Source organism: Chiloscyllium plagiosum, unplaced genomic scaffold (genome assembly GCF_037043375.1).
Source record: "Chiloscyllium plagiosum isolate Xiang-an unplaced genomic scaffold, Cpla_swu_hap1 HiC_scaffold_19, whole genome shotgun sequence".
Lineage (NCBI taxonomy): Eukaryota > Metazoa > Chordata > Chondrichthyes > Orectolobiformes > Hemiscylliidae > Chiloscyllium > Chiloscyllium plagiosum.
Genome location: NW_028270157.1, coordinates 17249746 through 17271629, shown reverse-complemented (window position 1 = coordinate 17271629; position 21884 = coordinate 17249746). Strand labels below are relative to the sequence as shown.

General features: G+C 42.0%; 1 protein-coding gene across 2 annotated transcripts in view; it reads right to left on the bottom strand.

Annotated features, from left to right (window-relative positions):
* LOC122559814 (kit ligand) overlaps positions 1-21884 on the bottom strand; it is a 164758-nt gene that overhangs the window by 15878 nt on the left and 126996 nt on the right. For both annotated transcript variants that reach the window (XM_043709896.2, XM_087997053.1), the window contains 2 exons: positions 518-675; positions 371-432 (listed from right to left, as the gene is read on the bottom strand). In XM_043709896.2, the coding sequence (XP_043565831.2) occupies positions 371-432; positions 518-675 (220 nt within the window). The remainder of the gene's footprint in view (positions 1-370; positions 433-517; positions 676-21884) is intronic.

Below are 21884 nucleotides of genomic sequence, written 5' to 3'. Positions count from 1 at the left end.
AGAAGCTATAATGTGAACTCTCTATGAGTCTGCTATTTGTGAGGCTTTTGTTTTTGGCTAAATGTTTTGATGAGGCAATAGTAGGAGAACAATTTTCCAGCTGGCAGCAACTTGCTGGGTAATTCTGTAAATCTTTTCCACAGTCATTCATCAGGATCCTTTGTTCTTCAGTAACCCCCCTCCCAAATTCCTCACTCAACTCTACTGCTTAAAATCTGATAAGGGCTCAATCTACAATTACAATTTGCATATTTAAAGTATCCAAGGGGCATTTTATTAATAACAAGCAGTGAATGGTCTTAACTGTTGTAATAACACTTGGGTAAACTCAAGGCCATTAACACCCAAAATTACATTTAAGATATCAAACCTGTTCTGTTCCTGTTCTACGTCTGTCTGGTAATTTCTAATTCTTCTGTTTCTTTCGCAGTGCTGTGGAAACAGGTATTCATTGGAAGTCAATAGACTGCAGCCAGATTGAATTTTCAATTGCAAGCAATTTTGACAGCAAGCTCACCTTCTGCACTCTGATAACCAGATATGTGAGAAATGTAGTGATGATCACAGTGCAAACAATGCTGATTCCAATAGCGGGTAAATAGTCGACTGATGTGACACAGTTAGCACATTGTCCTTTCACAGTATTTGGATCTCCTGTTTCTGCAGTTGTCTCTTCTGTTGATAAAAGATAGCACTTCCTTGTTAATCCGCCATTGTAAATCTTTCCCACTTTAAACATGTCACCTTCATTATGAAATGCAACAGCTAATGTCACGTTCAATGTTTGGGAGGCAACATTTATCAAAAAATATTAAACAGATTAGAGGCCCTTTCTCCTTAAGAAAAAAGCTGAGGAGTTGACCTGATAGAGATCTTTATGATCATGAAAGGATTTTTATGGGGTAGACATGGAAAAGATGGTTCCACATGTGGGAGAGACCACATCTAGAGGTCGATAACCTAAGGTGAAGGAGCTGCGCTCCGAGAGCTTGTGATTTCAAATAAATCTGTTGGACTATAACTTGCTGACAAGTCACTTCTGACTTTGTCCACCCCAGTCAAACAACAGCACCTCCACATCATGACCAACAAATCCAGTAGGGAGTTCAGGAGGACTTTACTGGACAGTGCTGAGAATGTAGAACTCACTACCACAGGGACACGGGCAGTAAACAGTATACATTGTTGATGCATTTAAGGGGAATTGAGATAAATATGTGGCACACAAAGGAATAGAAAGACATCTTGATGAGATTGAATGAAGAAAGGTGAGAGGAGATTGTTAGGGAGCATGAGCACAGCATAGGTCTGTTGGGCCAAAAATAGTTTGCATCACTTTATATCACTTTACAAAAGCAATGATTTGTTGCCCAGTCATATAGGTAAAAACAATGACTGCAGATGCTGGAAACCAGATTCTGGGTTAGAGTGGCGCTGGAAAAGCACAGCAGTTCAGGCAGCATCCGAGGAGCAGGAAAATCAATGTTTCGGGCAAAAGCCCTTCATCAGGAATAGAGGCAGCGTGCCTGCAGGGTGGAGAGAAAAATGAGAGGAGGGTGGGGGTGGGGAGAAAGTGGCATAGAGTATTGCAGTGGGAGAGAGACTCCCTGAGATTCTTGTAGAGAGAGGAGGAAAACTTCTTCAAGGCAGGCATCCTTGCAAGAGGATTCGCAGTAGGGTTAAAATCAACTAGGTAAAAACAATGAAGCTGAAACCAGATTCTGGCCCCGCCCAGTCATATCCCAAGTAATGTTTTAATTATCAGCTGCTTCACAAATCTGTGTAAAAAATCCACATACATTCCCTGTCTACAAACCTCACAGCCTGCTATCAGCTGTGGCTCAGTGGGTGGGATTCTTGCTGGTTTAGGTCCCATTCCAGAGATCTCAACATTAACTTTAGGCTGACACTGCCAATGCAATAAAGCTGGAGTGCTGCACTGTCAGAAGTACCTCCTTTTGGATGAATTGTGAAGAAGATGCCTTAACTTCCCTCTCCGTCGATGTGACAGATCTACTTGAAAGATAACAGGGAGTTCTCCATGGTTCCCTGGCTAATATATGTCCTTAAGTCAACATTATACAAATGAAAAAAAAAACTGGTTATCTAATCACTATCTCATTCTTGCTTGTGGGAGCTTGCTGTATACAGATTGGCTATTGCTCTTCCCAAATTATAGCTATAACTGTTTTTTAAAAGCACATTAAGGCCTATAAAGCCTTTTACTACTTTCGTAGAGGAGCTACATGCAATGAAGCTACTGTCTTTCTTGCAATTTTAATTTGCATTTTTCTGTCAACATTCATGATCGTGAATTGCCATATGCAATGTGACAGGATTAATTAATGATCTCAGAATTAAGACACCTCTATGCATCAGTGACCACAATATGATTGAAATTTACATCCACTTCGAGAAGGAGAAGATTGGGTCTAAGACTTGCATTTTAAACCTAAATGAGGGCAACCACTTGGGCATGAAAGCTGAGCTAGTGAAGGTGAACTGACGTAAGGACTTGGGGATAGATGAACAGAGACAGAGTGGTAGATATTTTAGGGGCTATTTCTGAAAGCTGAGAAAAAGTATATTCCTACTACAAAGAAACATCCTCAAGGGAGCGCCGACCATCTGCAGTTCTCTAAACGAATTTGGGTAAGCATCAAAATTGAGGAAAAAGCACAGAAGTGTGCAAAGATTGTGGCAATTCAGATGATTGGTCAAAACAAAGAACATCAGAGAATGACTAAAAGATTGATCAGGAGGAAGAAGTTAAAGTATAAGAGGAAGCCAGCTGGGGATGTGAAAACTGATAGAAACAGTTTTCTCAAGGTATTCAAAAAGGAAAAGAATAAAAAAATATTAACAGAAGGAGGGCATTGTTGGCTAGAGCAGCATTCACTGCCCATCCCTAATTTTTCAGAGGGTACTTAAGAGTGGTCCTCTAGAGAGTTAAAAATCACACAACACCAGGTTATAGTCCAACGGCTTTATTTGGAAGCACTAAGCTTTCGGAGCGCTCCTCCTTTATCAGGTGGTTCTGGAATATAAGATCATAAGACACAGAATTTACAGCAAAAGTTTACAGTGTGATGTAACTGAAATTATATATTGAAAAGGACCTGGACTGTTTGTTAAGTCTCTCATCTTTTAGAATGGGCATGTTGGTTTCAGTTCTTTCATATGTAAATTGCAGAACGTTTTTAAAAGTTACACTGTCACAATTTAACAATTGGTGTCATGTCGGCCCAGATGATGCATTTAAGGCGTGAGTTGCCCTGTGTGAGACTGTCTGTGCCACAATGTTCAGATGGATTCTAATCTAAAAAAATCTCCTCTAAAGATTGAGAATGGGGAGCCAATTGTACATAATAATGAAACAGTAGCTTAAATGAACAAATATTTTGCTTCTGTCTTCACCATTCCAGTAATAAGCTGTAACTCAGGAGATAGAAGGGAGTGAGAAACAGCCTCAGAAGGTGGTGGTGGCAGGGCCACTAATAATTTTAAGACAGCACTAGATAGGTTCTGGTTAGGTGGGAATCAAGGGCTATTGGAATTGACTGGAATGTGGAATTTGAAACATAAACAGATTGGTCATGATCTTATTGAATGGCAGAGGAGAGTGAATTGGCTGAATGGTCCATATTTTAGATTAGATTAGATTTTCTACAGTGTGGAAACAGGTCCTTCGGCCCAATAAGTCCACACTGCCCCTCCGAAGGGAAACCCGCCCAAACCCATTCCCCTACCCTATATTTACCTCTGACTAACGCACCTAACACTGGGGGCAATTTAGCATGGCCAATTCACCTGACCTGCACATCTTTGGATTGTGGAAGGAAACCCACGCAGACACAGGGAGAATATGCAAACTCCACACAGACAGGCAGGAATTGAACCTAGGACCCTGGTGCTGTGAGACAGCAGTGCGAACCGCTGAGTCACCGTGCCGCCAATAGTTGCTCCTATTTTGTATGTCTTTCATTCAATAGTTCGGTGAGCATGAGGTTGCAACCTCAAGCCATTAGGTGGCTCTGTGAAGAAGATTTCTGTGCTTACAACTCTTTCGCCATCTTCCAACTCAATGGTCTCCAACACATAGGTCATGACTAGTTGGTTAATCATAGAGTCTCTGATGCTTGAAATTGTCACTTTTTTTAAATCAAGAAGTGAAGTGTGCAGTTAGCTGTTGGCTCAATTTCAAGCTTCTTACAAACATAACACCAAAATCGAATGAGCTGAACTGTGAACTGTAGGGAAAGGTTAGACAAGTAGCACATATGAACAGTGCTGTGAATGCATTCAAATCAAAAAGGGGGTCTGCGGTCCTCCTAATTCAAAAATAAAATGCTGCACCACTTTTAAGAAAATATAAGAAAAAAATGAAAGGCTAATGGTTCCACCCAGAAAGCTAGTGCACACCGACTAAGCTAGTCAAATTCAGCATGTGATTTCAGCAATTAGATGTTATGCTGTCATAGAGAAGTACAGCACGGAAACAGATCCTCCAGTCCAACTTATCCATGCCGACCAGATATCCGAGGCAAAACTGAGGACTGTAGATGCTGGAAACCAGAGTTTAGATCAGAGTGGCAGCATCTGAGGAGCAGGAAAATCGACGTTTCGGGCAAAAGACCAGATATCCTAACCTATTCTGGTCCCATTTGTCAGTACTTGGCCCATATCCCATCCAAACCTTTCCTATTCATATACCCATCCAGATGCCTTTAAATGCTGTAATTGTCCCAGCCTCCACCACTTACTCTGGCAGCTCATTCCATGCACGCATCATCCTCTGCATGAAAACATTGCCCCTTAGGTTCCTTTTATATATTTCTCCTCTCACCCTTTACCTTATGTCCTTGATTAGATTAGATTACATTACAGTGTGGAAACAGGCCCTTCGGCCCAACAAGTCCACACCGACCCACCGAAGTGGAACCCACCCATACCCCTACATTTACCCCTTATCTAACACTATGGGCAATTTAGCATGGCCAATTCACCTGACCTGCACATCTTTGGACTGTGGGAGGAAACCGGAGCACCCGGAGGAAACCCACACAGATACAGGGAGAATGTGCAAACTCCACACAGTCGCCTGAGGCGGGAATTGAACCCGGGTCTCAGGCGCTGTGAGGCAGCAGTGCTAACCACTGTGCCACCGTGCCGCCCACGGTGTTCTGGACTCGCCCACCCCAGGGAAAATACTTTGTCTATTTATCCTATCCATGCCCCTCATGATTTTATAAATCTCGACAAGGTCACCCCTCAGCCTCTGATGCACCTGTGAAACAGTATCAGCCTATTCAACCTCTCCCTGTAGCTCAAATTCTCCAACCCTGGCAACTTCCTTGTAAATCTTTTCTGAACCCTTTCAAATTTACAACATCCTTGCGATAGGAAGGAGACTAGAATTGCATGCAATATTTCAAAAGTGGCGTAATCAGTGTCATGTACAGCCGCAACATGACCTCCCAACTCCTGCAGACAGTGTAGTGCTGGAAAAGCACAGGAGGTCAGGCAGCATCCGAGGAGCAGGAGAATCAACTTTTCAGGCATAAGTCCTTCATCATTCCTGATGAAGGGCTTATGCCCGAAACGTCGATTCTCCTGCTCCTCAGATGCTGACTGGCCTGCCTGCTTTTCCAGCCCTACACTCTCGACTCTGAGCTCCAGCATCTGCAGTCCTCACTTTCTCCTCCCAACTCCTGTACTCAATACTCGACCAATAAAGGAAAGCACACCATATTGCCTTCTTTATTATCCTATCTACCTGCGACTCCACTTTCAAGGAACAATGAACCTGCACTCTATGGTCGCCTTGTTCAGCAGCACTCCCTAGGACCTTACCATTAAGTGTATGAGTCCTGCTCTGATTCGCTTTTCCAAAATGCAGCACTTCACATTTATCTAAATTAAACTCCATCTGCCACTCCTCACCCCATTGGTCCATCTGATCAAGATCCTGTTGTACTCTGTGGTAACCTTCTTCGCTGTCTGCTACACCTCCAATTTTGGTGTCATCTGCAAACGTACTAACTGTACTCCTAATGTTCACATCCAAATCATTTATACAAATGACAAAAAGTAGTGGACCAAGCACCGATCCTTGTGGCACTCCACTGGTCACAGGCCTCCAGTCTGAAAAACAACACCCCATCACAATCCTCTGTCTTCTACCTTCAAGCCAGTTCTGTATATAAATGGCAAGTTCTCCCTGTATTCCATGAGATCTAACCTTGCTAATCAGTCTCCTGGGGAACCCTTGTCGAATGCCTTATTAAACTCCAATTAGATCACATCCACAGCTCTGCCCTCATCAATCCTCTTTGTTACGTCTTCAAAAAACTCAATCAAGTTTGTGAGACATGATTTCCCATGCACAAAGCCATGTGACTATCCCTATTCAGTTCTTGCCTTTCCAAATACATATAAATCATATCCCTTAGGATTCCCTCTGACAACTTTCCCACCACTGAAGTCAGGCTCACTGGTCTATAGTTCCCTGGCTTGTCCTTACCATCTTTCTTAAATAGTGGCACCACGTTAACCAACCTTCAGTCTTCAGGCACCTCACCTGTGACTATTGATGTAAATATCTCAGCAAGAGGCCCAGCAAACTCTTCCTTAGCTTCCCAGAGTCATACGGTATAGGTCCTGGGGCTTTATCCACTTTTATGCGTATCAAGATATCCGACACTTCCTCCTCTGTAATATGGACATTTTCAGGGTGTCACCATCTATTTCCCCATATTCTATATGGTGTGATGAGACAAATCATGGTGTTTGTCTCAAATCCATTTCTTCATGTAGACACTGGGGGTTGACTACCAAGCTCCATCAGATGTTTGATTTACAAAGCAGTGGAGTTGATATGGAAATAATTACTATACAAAATGAAATTAGGCTAGTAGACAGATCAAGGAATGGAGCAATTTGAGGGTCTCGTACGCAGAGAAAAATTTCCGCTCCTGCCATCCTGTGTTTTTAAAGTACAGGTTTATATTGACTCCACATACTGCCGTGAGACACTGTTCTCTCAAATGAGGATAATCAGTGTCATGTATCTAACCTGCCTCATACATAGCCATTTGATGGACTGTATATGACTAGCAGTCTCAACCTATCACACTTTCCAACCCAGAATTCAAGGCACAAGCAGACAATGCACAGTCTCAGGTGTGGATATTCTTATGTTATTAAGCTGGAGAGGGTTCAGAAGAGATTTACCACAATGTTGCTGGGAATGGAGGGGTTGGGTTATAAGAAAAGGCTGGATGGGATAGAACCTTTTTTCACTGAAGCTTAGTACATTCAGGGACAACCTTACAGAGCTTTATAAAATCATGAAGGGCATGGATAAGGTGAATGGCAGATGTCTTTTCCATTGGGTGGGGGATTTCAAAACTATTTTTAAAGTGTGAAGAGAAAGATTAAAAAAAAAAGACATAAGCGACATTTTATTTACACAGACAGTGGTTCGTGTGTAAAATGAAATTTCAGAAGAAGTGGTAGATGCGGGTACAGTTACAACGTTTAAAAGATGTTTAGATAAGTACACGAATAAGAAATATTTGGAGGGATATAGGCCATGTGCAGGTAGGTGGCACAAGTTTAGTTTGGGATTATGGTTTTCTTTAGGGTAGTTACTGTTTTACACTCAACATCAAATTTTGATAGTGATCTGTGCCTTAAAGGGCTGGCAACCACTGTTGTAACATGTGTTTAAAAAAAACCTTACATTCATCAGACATTATCGACATCATGAACAATTTATTGATTACACAGAATCAATCGCACATTGCACCAAGACTGAATGAATCCTTTATCCTTAAAGAGGCTGCTTCCTACTTCACAAAATTATTGAACTCAGTCACAAGATTCCCTTCAATTCTGTGTGCTTCCATTTTTGTTATAATCTCGTGTGGTAAGATATCAAATACCATATTGACAACATTCATAGGCATTGCCGTATCCTCCATTTGCATGACCAGATAGATTGGTCAGAAATTACAAATCCTTCAGAAATCCGTGTAGATCTTTGTTAAGAAACTGATGCTTGTCTTTTTCTGAAGAAATGGTACAATTCCAAAAGAGGGTGAAGGAACAGAGGGACCTGTGAGGATGTGTGCATAAATTATTGAAGGTAGCAAGTCAGATTGAGAGCCCGGTTATTAAGGGCACACAATATCTTAGGTTTTATTACAAAGAGTATAGGGTACAAGTGCCGAGAGATGATATACTGTACACTAATTCAACTTTAACTGGACTATTGCATCCAGTTCTGAGCTCCATACTTCAGGAAAAATGGGAAGGCAGGAGAGAAGGTGCTGAAAAGATTTGCAAGATTGGGTCCAGATGACGAACTTCAGTCAATAGAGGGCTGATTGGGGACCAAAAAGGGGATTTATACTTAGAGGCAAGAGTCATGACCAGGTACAAAATGAATACTTTACATCCGTCTTTACTTATGAGGTGTATCCAATAAGATTGAGCTGAACTGCCTCAAACTTCAACTCCTCTTTCCTGCCGGCTCGCTGATGTGGATGACAGACATTCACGACTCTCTGGGAGAAGAAATTCCTTCATGTTTCAGTTTTAAATTGTGTCTCCATTATTCTGTAACTATATCCTCTAGTTAGACACTCCCATGCTTGTAGGAACATCTTCTCAATATCTATCTTGTCAAGATCCCTCAGATCCAAAGTGGACAGGGAGAAGTTGTTCCTATTGGTCAAAGGATCAAGAAGCAGAGGGCACAGAATTAAGTTAATTGGAAAGGAAAAAAATGAATCATGAGGAATATGTTCATGTGGCAAGTGCCAATTAAAGAATTGGCTTGATGATAGGAGACAGAGGGAAATGGTGGACGGTTGTTTTTCAGACTGGAGGCCTATAACCAGCAGTGGTTTGCAGGGATTGGTGCTGGATCCACTGTTGTTTGTCACTGATCTGCATGGTTTGGATGAGAATGTTGGAAGCATGTTTTATAAGTTTGCTGATGACACCAAAATTTGTAGTATATTAAACACTGAGGAAAGTTATCTAAGATTACAAGGGGATCTTAATCTATTGGGCTAATGGATCAAGGAGTGGCAGTTGGAGTTTAATTTAGATAAATGTGAGGAGTTGCATTTTGGTTAAGACAAATAAGGGCAGAATTTACACAGTAAATGGTAGAGCCCTGAGGAGTATTGCAAAACAGAGAGATCTCAGGGTTCAGGTATATAGTTCATTGAAAGTGGTGTCACAGGTAGACAAAATAGTAAAGAAGGCATTTGGAATGTTTGCCTTCATTGCTTAGATTATTGAGTTGGGATGGCATGTTGTGCTCGTACAGGACATTGATGAGATGACATTTGGAGTACTGTATCCAGTTCTGGTAACCCTGCTATAGGAAGGATATTATTAAAGTGCAGAGAAGATGTACAAGGATGTTAACTGGATTGGAAGGTTTGAATTGTAAGGAGAGGCTGGATACGCTGGAACATTTTTCACTGGAGCATAGGAGGTTGAGGGGTGACCTTTGAGATTTTTAAAATCATGAGGGGCACAGATAAGGTGAATAGCAAAGGTCTTTTCCCGAGGATGAGGGAGCTCAAAACTAGATACATAATTTCAAAGTGACAGGAGAAAGATTTGAAAGGGACCCTCTCACTGAGAGAGCCGAGAGGTGTAGGCAGGTTCCGTTGAGGTGTTCAGGAGGGAATTGAATTTTTATCTGAAGAGGAAGACTGTACAGGATTATCAGGAGAAAGCAGGGAGTTGCAGTAGGTGAATTGCTCCATTGGCGAGCCACTGTATATACAGGGCGTACCGAATATCCTCCTTCTTTGGTCGTGGTGAGGTGAACCTTTCAGTGGAACTGAAGTAAAATAGAAATATATTGGTTTCAAATCAGTGGAAGGGAGTTGGATGCAGGAAGAGTGAGATGAAAATTCTGTGGTAGGGTGATGGGCAAAGGAGATTAAGTTGCAAAAGTGTACAAGTGCCATTGGGAGTGGTAATGCATACAATAAAGGACAAAAGACATCTTCAGATGTGAGAGGAATGGCTATATAACAATAATTTCAATGCAACATAAATAGGTAAAATTATAACAAGACCAAACTAGTCACATGTTTATTGTGAACAGCAGGAATTGCCACACCCAGAGATAATAATGCATTGAGCTGGGAATTTGCAGGTTCCCTATAAAAATGATTTCATGGCGAAATTAACTGCAGCAACATAATTCCACAGAAAAACCACAGCTATTTCACTGCCGATTGAATACAATTTGTCATGTTTCGTAATATTCTCGGAAGTTTGCAAAATGAAAAGATTATTTTACAAACTAAAAGGCAAACTAAAAATTTGATCAAAGAACTGGAATTTAAAACGTATACAGGTCGTTCTGCTATAACGTGCGTTTTGTTAATGCAAATTTGCTAAAACATGATTGACGAATCGGGGACAGTTTTTAAAGTGCAAACTTTTAAAGTGTGTATTAGTTATAATGTGATTCCAGCTCCATTAGTTTAAATGGTGCTGCTATTAAGCGATTTTCTCAATACACGGGATTGCAAAAGAACAGAACTATCACGTTATAGCAGAATCAAGTGTATTTACAAAATTACGAGGTCTTTGCAGGGAAAGCAGATGAATGTGCATGATTTGAAAAAGTTGGCACAGGCATAGGGATAATGCAGTAAGATTATCCTTAAAAAGATCACTTGGCACATTCAATTTCAGTTTCTCCTTAGTCACTTTACCCATAAGTCTTTTTTTGATCAACAAGCAATATGTGCTATTTTCCTTCATATGAATCATAATGAGGATTCGGAACTTCAAATTACCTCTTAAATGAAGTTCAACTTGAAACTGATCTGTCATCTTTGTATGTTAGAGCAAGTTAGAGCAGTTTCCAATGGAACACATGAATGGCTGTTACCACACTTGCTTTTCCAATCACAGTATCATCCCAGTTTGAGTAATAACTTTTACACTTATTTAATAGATAATTAAAAACTGGAAGGTCCAATATAGACTGGAAATCAATATTCCAATAGGGGTTGGAAAATGTTGCCCTCCCCCACCCAACTCACATCTGAATTTCCAATGTCAAATCCATCGAGTTTGACTTCAAGTAAAAAAGTATTCAGAAAAATATCTACGCTCAAGAGTGCTTTTACTTTACTGTGGGAGTCACTGGTGTAACCCTTTCTTGCTGTGCATGATACTTTGTTACATTCACAGCATTGACACCAGTGTGCTTTGTAAAACTTGCATACTATGGTGGATGTCTTGAAGGGTAAAGGTGGATAAATCCCCAGGACCTGGTCAGGTGTACCTGAGAACTCTGTGGGAAGCTACGGAAGTGATTGCTGGGCCTCTTGCTGAGATATTTGTATCATCGATAGTCACAGGTGAGGTGCCGGAAGACTAGAGGTTGGCAAATGCGATGCCACTGTTTAAGAAGGGTGATAAGGACAAGCCAGAGAACTATAGATCAGTGAACCTGACGTCGGTGGTGGGCAAGTTGTTGGAGGGAATCGTGAGGGACAGGATGTACATGTATTTGAAAAGGCAAGGACTGATTAGGGATAGTCAACATGGCTTTGTGCATGGGAAATCATGTCTCACAAACTTGATTGAGTTTTTTGAAGAAGTAACAAAGAGGATTGATGAGGGCAGAGCGGTAGATGTGATCTATATGGACTTCAGTAAGGCGTTCGACAAGGTTCCCCATGGGAGACTGATTAGCAAGGTTAGATCTCATGGAATACAGGGAGAACTAGCCATTTGGATACAGAACTGGCTCAAAGGTAGAAGGCAGAGGGTGGTGGTGGAGGGTCGTTTTTCAGACTGGAGGCCTGTGACCAGTGGAGTGACACAAGGATCGTTTCTGGGCCCTCTACTTTTTGTCATTTAAATAAATGATTTGGATGCAAGCATAAGAGGTACAGTTAGTAAGTTTGCAGATGACACCAAAATTGGAAGTGTACTGGACAGCAAAGTGGGTTACTTCAGATTACAATGGGATCTTGACCAGGTGGGCCAATGGGCTGAGGAGTGGCAGATGGAGTTTAATTCAGATAAATGCGAGGTGCTGCATTTTGGGAAAGCAAATCTTAGCAGGACTTATACACTTAATGGTAAGATCCTAGGGAGTGTTGCTGAACAAAGAGACCTTGGAGTGCAGGTTCATAGCTCCTTGAAAGTGGAGTCACAGGTTGATTGGATAATGAAGGTGGCGTTTGGTATGCTTTCTTTTATTGGTCAGAGTATTGAGTACAGGAGTTGGGAGGTCATGTTGTGGCTGTACAGGTCATTGGTTAGGCCATTGTTGGAATATTACATGCAATTCTGGTCTCCTTCCTATTGGAAAGATGTTGTAAAACTTGAAAGGGTTCAGAAAAAATTTACAAGGATGTTGCCAGGGTTGGAGGATTTGAGCTATGGGGAGAGGCTGAACAGGCTGGGGCTGTTTTCCCAGGAGTGTTGGAGGCTGAAGGGTGTCCTTATAGAGGTTTACAAAATTATGAGGGGCATGGATAGGGTAAAGAGGCAAAGTATTTTCCCTGGGGTCGGGGAGTCCAGAACTAGAGGGCATAGGTTTAGGGTGAGAGGGGAAAGATATAAAAGGGACCTAAGGGGCAACATTTTCACACAGAGGGTGGTATGTGTATGGAATGAGCTGCCACAGCAAGTGGTGGAGGCTGATACAATTGCAACATTTAGGAGGCATTTGGATGGGTATATGAATACGAAGGGTTTGGAGGGATATAGGCTGGGTGCTAGCAGGGGGGAGGAGATTGGGTTGGGATATCTGGTTGGCATGAACGGGTTGGACCGAAGGGTCAGTTTCCACGCTGTATATCTCTATGACTCTATGTTCCAGCACAAATAGAATGGAAAATTCTTCAATTCTGTTTTAGAATGATAGACCTTTACAGCGAGGAAAGAGGCCCTTCAACCCATCATGTCCATACTGGTCATCAAGCACTTATCTATTTCAGTCCCATTTTCTCGCACTTGGCCTGCACGCTTGTGCGTTCTAGTGATGATCTACATACTTCTTAAATCGTGGTTCCTACCTCTGCCACCCTTTTATCCATGACCCACGACCCTCTATGTGAAAACAATTCTTTCTTAAATTCCCTGTAAACCTCCTGTCATTTCGTGTGCCCCTGGTTATTAACCCCTTTAATAAGTGGAACATTTTGCCCTCCTTCCCCTATCTATGCCCCTCATAGTTTTGTGTACTTCACTCAGGTCACCCTTTCGCCACTTCTGCTCGAAGGAAAACAACCCCAAACTATCTCCTCTCCCTTCATGGCTGAGACCATGCAAACCCTTGGTGAATCTCCAATGTCCAGTCTGTTTCCTGTCATTGAGACTGCTGGTTCTCCATCAGATCTGAAAATCCACTCATTTTCAGCTGCTCCACTGCTGACACCATGTTTTAAGTGCTGTGTGCAATGGCTGCTACAGGCTCCACACAAATGCACTTACATCAGAGGCAGAGGGGTCACGTGATGACAGCAATCCAACCAAAACAATAGGACCCAATTATATTTCTCCAAACAAATTCCTGACAGATGTCAGTGGGAAAATGCTGGAGTCCATTATTCAGGAAGAGACAGCAGGTCCTTTAGAAGAGCTTAACGTAATCAGTCAACATGGTTTTGTGAATGGGAGATCATGTTTGACAAATTGGCTCATGTTTCTAGGAGAATTTAACAAATAGAGCTGATAACGGAGAACCAGTAAATGAGCATTTGGAGTTCTCGCAGATATTTAATAAGGTGCCTCATAAGAGATTACTGCACAAGATAGAAGCTTACAGTAATGTATTAGCACAAATTGAGGATTGGTTAACACACAAAGAGTCAGGATTAATGGATTTCCTTTAGGTTGGAAAGATTTAACTAGAAGAGTGCCAAAAGAATCAGCCCTCGGGTCTCAATTAGTTACTGTCTATATTCGTAACTTGGAGAAAATGTATTGAAGTTTGCTAATGGTACAAAAATAAGTGGAAGGGCTACTTGTGATAAGGACACAAGGAATCTGCAAGGGGATATAAATAAGTTTAGTGTGTAGGCAAAAACTTGGCAGTTAGAGTTCAGGGCAGCAAAGTGTGAGGTCATGCATGTCAGGTAGGAAGAATCAAAAGGCAGGCAATTATTTAAATGGAGAGAGACTCCAAAAAAAATTGCAGCAGAGTAATCTGGGTGTTCTTGTGCATAAAACATAAATGGTTCACATGGGGATACAAGAAGTAATCAAGAAGGCAAATGGAAATTTGGCTTTTATTGCCTTGTTACAATTGGACAGGGTGTTGCTGCACATACAGCACTATGTACAGATTTGTTTTCTGTACTTACAAAGCAAAGTACTGGCAATGGAGGCAGTTCAAAAGAGATTCACTGGCTGATTTCAGGGGAGATGGAGTTGACTTATCAACACCAGCTAAATAGGTTAAGGCTTTATTAATTATAGTTTAGAAGAATGGAGGTTTATCTTATTAAGCAGAGGCAGTTCTGAGTGGGGCTTGACAAGGTAGATGTTGACAGGGTCTTTCTGGTAGTGGAAGGAATCACAATCTAGGGAACTTTGTTCTGGAATAAGAAGTGCTCATTTAAAACTGTGATGGCAAGGAACGTATTTCTCCCAGAGAGTAGTAAACATCTAGAATTCTCTACCCCAGAGAGTGATGGAGGATAAAGTGGCATAGTGGCTCAGTAGTTAGCACTGCTGCCTCACAGCACCAGAGTCCCAGGTTCAATTCCAGCCTCAGGCAACTGTCTGTGCGGAGTTTGCACATTCGCCCCGTGTCTGCGTGGGTTTCCTCCCACAATCCAAAGATGTGCAGGTCAGGTGAATTCGCCATGCTAAATTGCCCATAGTGTTGGGTGCATTAGTCAGAGGGAAATGGGACTGGGTAGGCTACTCTTCGGAGGGTCGGTTTAGACTTGTTGGGCTGAAGGGCCTGTTTCCACACTGTAGGTAATCTAATCTAATTCCAGCCTCGGGCAGTTGTCTGTGTGTGGTTTGCATGGTTTTCTCTGTGTCTGCATGAGTTTTCCTCCCAGGTTAGGTGAATTGGTCATGCCAAATTGCCCCTGTCCAGGGATGTGTAAGTTAGGTGCACTAGCCAGGGGTAAATATAGGGGAATGGGTCTGGGTGAGTTACTCTTTGGAGGGTTGTTGTGGACTTGTTAGGCTGAAGGGCCTGTTTCCACACTGTTTTAAAATAAAAATCACTGAAAGGTATGTAAAGTGAAAGCAGCTGGAGTTTTGAAATACAGGGGAGTAAAAGGACATAAAAGAGAAATTGGGCCTGTGGCAGGTCAGCCATAATTTTATAGAATGATGGAGGCAAGTTCGAAAGGCCAAACGGCCTATTCTTGCTTCCATTACATATCATCTGGTAGGTATCAAATTGACATGTAACACGATTAAATGATTTCAGCAAGGCAGATAGAGAGAGCCACTATTTCATCTGAAGTGGGGATTTCAGAACATCTCAACTTTAGAAATAAGCCCTTTTGAGGTGATCAGGAGCTACTTCTTCACACAAATAATTATTGGATTCTGGGATTCTTTCCTTCAAAAGCTGGTGTTCAATTCAAAATTTCAAGTGAGATTTTAGCAGAGCAAGGGTGATGGAACTAACTGGGTAAGTGGAGTCAAGATGCAGATTAGATACAGGTTCCTTGAATAGCAGGACAAACTCAAGGGGCTGAATAACCTCTTTCTGATCCCATGCTATCTTTCTCACTGGGGCTTGGTATAATGTGGTTTTGGGCATGGGTGGTCTTCTCAGTTCCAATTTGGATGAGGGAACGGCTTAACCGAATGAAGCCCACTTCTTCCTGGGTGGGATCATGAGAGTGATCAGATTATACGACTCTCAATCAATCTTTGACCACAGCCTCACTCAATCTGGCACAGGTCTAGGTTTTGGATTTTACCTACTCCTGTATTAAGACTGTAATGTGACTCATTGCCAAATTGAGGAAGTCAGATGTTTTGAAATCAGAGGGAAGCACGAGTAGAATATTCCCACGATTTAGTGTGAAGAAGGACAATGATTCATTGCTGGTGGATGTCACGTGTAAAGCTTTCAAATTTTCACATTTTTGATGGCTCTGCTCTATTTACATTTTGCCACACTCTGACATTGCACTATTTACGTTTTCAACTGAAAAGATTTAATACAGTATCGCCCCTACACTTCCTTGACCTCCAAGTCACTATACGGGAATCTGGAATGCACTGCCTGGGACACGAGTTGAAGCGGGAAGCCTCATAATCTTTTAAATAGTACTCGGGTTAGTATTCAAAGCGCCTAATTCTTGAAAGTGGGATTAGAACAGTAAGAGCAGTTTACTGTTGTTGCAGACTTAATGGGTTGGAAAACCTCTACGGTATAATTATATAACTTTATGATACCACACCCAGTTAGGCTTGTTAAGAGTGACAGATTCAGGAAACGTGCCAAAAGCTTCTGTCGATTCAGCAACATCAGAGAGATCTGTCACAATGAGGTTGCTTGTGGGGCGCAAAGGTGTTTGTATAAAAGTGTTACAGCCAAATCATCAATGTGGGAACACCTCCCCACCCCAATAATATATCAAACTGCTGAAAGCTTCCAACTTTTTCTGCACTTTGTCTCAAATTTCTGATGCCTTTAGCAATGTGTAATAGCATTGTAGTATTGTCACTGGTACTAGTAATCCTTAAACACCAGGTTAATATCTCAGGAGGTAGGTTCAAATCCCAATGTGATTGATGATGAAATTTAGTAAAATGCTAGTGTAATGGCAGCCATATACCAACTTTCTTTTGTCATAAAAGCCCATTTAGTTCACTAATCTTACCCAGTCTGGACTACACATCACTCAAGACCCAAGGCATTGTGGCGAACTCTGAACTGCTGACTCTCGGTGTTTAGGGTTGGGTAATAAATGCTGTCCTCAACAGCAGTGCTCACATCTCATGAACAAATTAAAACAAAAAAAATCCCTCACACTCCTGTGCTGTTACTGCCCAGTACCCTACCCTCCTGGTAAGGTTTGCAGGGCTCTGGGAAAAGAGCACAGGATTGGAACTAAATAGTTTGTGCATTTGATAAAGCTAATGTCCATTTAAATGTGTTTGTACTTAGCTCAGGATACTCCAGAACACCTTACAGCCAATGAAACACTTTTGTGATCAATAACCAGAGTATATGCTTCTGAGCAATGTTAGTTGTTGGGAAACACTGACCTGGAGATCAGGCAGAACACTCCAAAATCATGACATGACATCTTCTACCTCTCCCTGAGAGGGAAGGTGGGTGTCCTTTTCAATCTTTATCCTGCATTAAACCAAAGGGTCCTCAGGTCATTGATCACATTGCTTTTTGTGGGAGCTTGCAGTACCTTTAAAAAAGTTCTGCAGCATTTCTTGCATTACAACTGTGACTGTGTTTCAAGGCCTTTCATTGGCTGTAAAGTGTTTGAAACATCCTGATCTCATGACAGGTGCTATATAAATGCACATTATTTCATTTACTCTTTTGAGCACTGCAGCTCCATGCTGACTGACTGATCGTTTTCCAAAGCTGTTGATGAAATCATAGGGTCAGAAATGCCTCCCTTCATTTGTGAAATCCCATTATAACAATTTCATGTGTCCTTTCTCCAATCCGAATGAAATCATATAAAGAACATGAAGCTAGGCACTGGCTCTGTACTGGCCTCCCAAAAAGAGCCACCTACATCACCTCACTCCACAGTGTTTCTCTTTTCAAATGTCGGCAAGTAAACTATTTTACTTACAACTAAAGTGAAGCAGCTTTCATGGTATTAGCTGTAGGATACCTAAACACTAGAGTGCTAGAGAGGTGCCTAACACCACACTCAGTTGTTTGTAAACATATCCAAACTGGTATTGGCATGCTCCAACAATAACAATTTCTATTTCTTTAGCATGATCCACGTGAGGGAGGTGTTGGAGTGGTTGTAATGTTACTGGAGCAATAATCCAGAGCCCCAGAGTATCTGGGTTTCAATAATACTATGGCAGATGGTGAAATTTGAATTCACCAAAACTAAATCTGGAACTAAAAGCTATCCTTTGTGACCATGTCATAAAATCCCATCTGGTTTCATGAATGTTCTTCAGGGGAGGATATCTGTCTTCGTGTTATTCCATAGAAACACAGAAACTAGGAGCAGAAGCAAGTACTTTGGTCCTTCAAGCCTGCAATGCCATTTAATATGTCATGTCCGATCCTCTATCTCTATGCTATATTCCCACTTTTTCCCCATATCCCGTAATAGCTTTAACATTAAAAAATCTATTTTTTTCTTGAATATATTCAATGAACGCCTTCACAGCTTTCTGTGGCTAATAATTCCACAGTTTCACTACCCTCTGAGTAAAGACTGCCTTCCTCAGTTCATTCCTAAATAGTTTAACCCTGTATCCTGAGACTTTGTCTTCTAGTTCTAGAATCCCTCCCAGGGAAAACATCTTCCCTGCATTTAGTCTGTCCGGCCCTGTTACAGTTGAGTACATTTTAATCAAATTCCTCTCCTTCTAAACTCTAGAGTATTCAGGCCCAGTTGATCCAATCTCTCTTCATAGGACTGTCCTGCCATATCCTTCATTAGTCTAATCAACCTCTGCTGCACTCCCTCTATGGCTAATATATCTTTTCTTTAGGTAGGGAGACCAAAACTCAATGTAATATTCCAGGTATTATCTCACCAAGACCCTGTAACTTTGCAGTAGAGCATCCCTATTTCTGAACTCAAATCTTACAATGAAGGCTAACATAACCTTTGCCTTCCTAACTGCTTGCTGCATGTGTCTGTCTACTTTCTTAGTCTGGTGTACAAGTACACCCTGATCCTTTTGTACGTCTACATTTCCTAACACATCACTACTTAAATAATGCTCTTCATTTCTGTTTTTCAGACCAAAGTGGATAATTTCACATTTAGCCATGTTGTGTTGTATCTGCCATTTGCTGGCTCATTTACTCAATTTGTTTAAATCACCTTGAAGCCACCTTGTATCCTCCTCACTACTCACAATCCCACCTAGTTTTGTGTCATTAGCAAACTTAGAAATGTTGCATTTGGCTCTCTGACCCAGGTCATTGATATATAACACTGATCTTTACATTAACCTGCTAGTCAATCAGAAAATGATCCATTTACTGTGTCTATTCTGTCAACCAATTCTTTAGATTAGATTCCTTACAGTACGGAAACAGACCCTTCGGTCCACCAAGTCCACACTGATCCTCCGAAGAGCAACACACACAGACCCATTCCCCATATTTACCCCTGACCAATGCACCTAAAAAAAATGGGCAATTTACCATGGCTAATTCACCTGACCTGCACAAACTTGGATTGTGGGAGGAAACCCACACAGACATGGGGAGAATGTGCAAACTCCACACAGACAGTCACCTGAGGTGGGAATTGAACCTGGGTCCCTGACGCTGTGAGGCAGCAGTGCAAACCCCTGAGCCACCGTGCCGCCCCAGTTCTTAATCCATGTTATTGTATTAACTTGTATCTCATGTGTTTTAATTCTGCACAATAACCTCTTATGAGGGATTTAAAAACAGCCAAGTGTACCACATCCACTGGTTTGCCCTTATCTGCTCTACAATTGGGACGACTATCCGACAGACCAGTCAAGCAACAGCCTGACAGTCATTCCCACAGAATCAAACCTTACAATGTCTTAGGTACCTGCAATACCATCCCTGGTTATGTCCTATATGTCTTGAAGCACAGATCTAGCAGATGTGGCTGCACAGTGGCATGGAGTCAGGGACAAACTGCCCTGTGAGTTCTCAACATTGAGTCCAAACTCAATTAAGCCTCACAACATCTTTTTACGCACTCCGGGAAACCTCCACCACCTACCAGCCTCCACCATCTTCCCCCAACCCCCTTCAACTACTGAATCAGGACTCCTCCACATAGAACATCACTTGAAAGAAGCACTGAAGGTGGCAAGAGCACAGAATATACTCTGGGCCATCAATGTCCATCACCAATTATGGCTTGGCAGCACCACTACTGATTGAACTAGCTCGCCTTAAAGGACATAGACTGAGTCTGTAGCAAGTGATGAGGGAACCAACAAGAGAGAAAAATCTACCTGACCTTGAAGTCACCAATCTATCTGCTGTAGAGATGTCCATCTATCACAGTATGAGTGACCACTGCACAGGCTTTGTGGAGGTGAAGTCCTGCCTTCACATTCAACATATTCTCCATCATGTAGCATGGTGCTATTAGCTTGCTAAATGACACAGACCTCAAACAGATCAAGCAACTCAGGACAGAGCATGCATGAGACATTGTGGGCCATCAACAGCAGCAGAATTATTCTCCAACACAATGGGCAACCTCATGGACTGACATATCATGCACTCTACCATTATTATCAAGTCAGAAGATCAACCCTGGTTCAACAAAGAGTGCAGTATGGCATGTGAAGAGCAGCACCAGGAAGCTCCTTGGATGCTGCCCGAACTGCTGTGCTCTTCCAGCACCACTAATCCAGATATCTAAAAATGAGATGTAAACCTGGTAAAGCTACAAAACAGAACAATTTGTATGCCAAACAGCAAAAACAGCATGCAATAGATGGGTTTAAGCAATCTCTCAACCACTGGATCAGATCTAAAATCTGCAGTCCTGCCACGTCCAGTTGCAAATGGCGGTGGACAATTAAACTTCCAACAAAACGTGTCTGTGTGGGTTGCTCTTCGGAGGATCAGTGTGGACTTGGTGGACCGAAGGGCCTGGTTCCATACTGTAGGGAATCTAATCTAAAGAATTGGTTGACAGAATAGACACAATATAGCTTCACAAATATTCTCATTCTCAACAACGGTGAGCTCTTCAATGCAAAAAACAAAGCTAATGTATATTTGCTTCATTTCAGCCAGATGTGCCAAGTGGATGACCCCTCTCAGCCTTCATCTGAGGTTGCCAATACCATAGATACCAGTCTTCAGCCAATTTGATTCATTCCATTTGAAATAAAGAAACAGCTGAAGACACTGGATATTGCAAAAATTATGGACTCTGACAACGTGGTACTGAAGACATGTGCTCCAGAACTAGCTAGGCCTACTCCATTCTAGTTCAACTATAATATTGACATTTACATGACACTGTAGAAATTTTCCCAGGTACATCCAATACAAGAAAGCAGGACAAATCCAACTCTTCCAATTACTGACCTATCAGTCTACTACTAACATGCAGCAAAGTAATGGATAGGTTGTTGACAGGACTGTTGAGGCAATTGCAAAGGAACAGTCTACCCACTGACACTCAGTTTGTGATATGCCCTGCTCACTAGGCTTCTCGCTTTATGATAGCCTGGATCCAACATGAATTCGAGATGTGAGGTGAGAGTGACTGCTCTTGTAAGAACACATTTGCCCGAGTATGACATCAAGCAAAGCTAGCAAACTTGGGAGTCAATAGGACAGTTTTAAGTTGGCCAACCTGTGACCATGTAACCACATTCAATGATTATAAAAACCCATTTGGTTCATTAATGTCCTTTAGGGAAGGGATTCTGTCATGTTCACCTGATCTGAAAATGTGTTGCTGGAAAAGCGCAGCAGGTCAGGCAGCATCAAGGGAACAGGAGAATCGACGATTCCGGCATAAGCCCTTCTTCAGGAATGAGGAAAGTTTGTCCAGCAGGCTAAGGTAAAAGGTAGGGAGGAGGGACTTGGGGAAGGGGCGTCGGAAATGTGATAGGTGGAAAGAGGTCAAGGTGAGGGTGATAGGTCAGACTGGGGTGGGGGCGGAGAGGTCAGGAAGAAGATTGCAGGTTAGGAAGGCGGTGCTGAATTC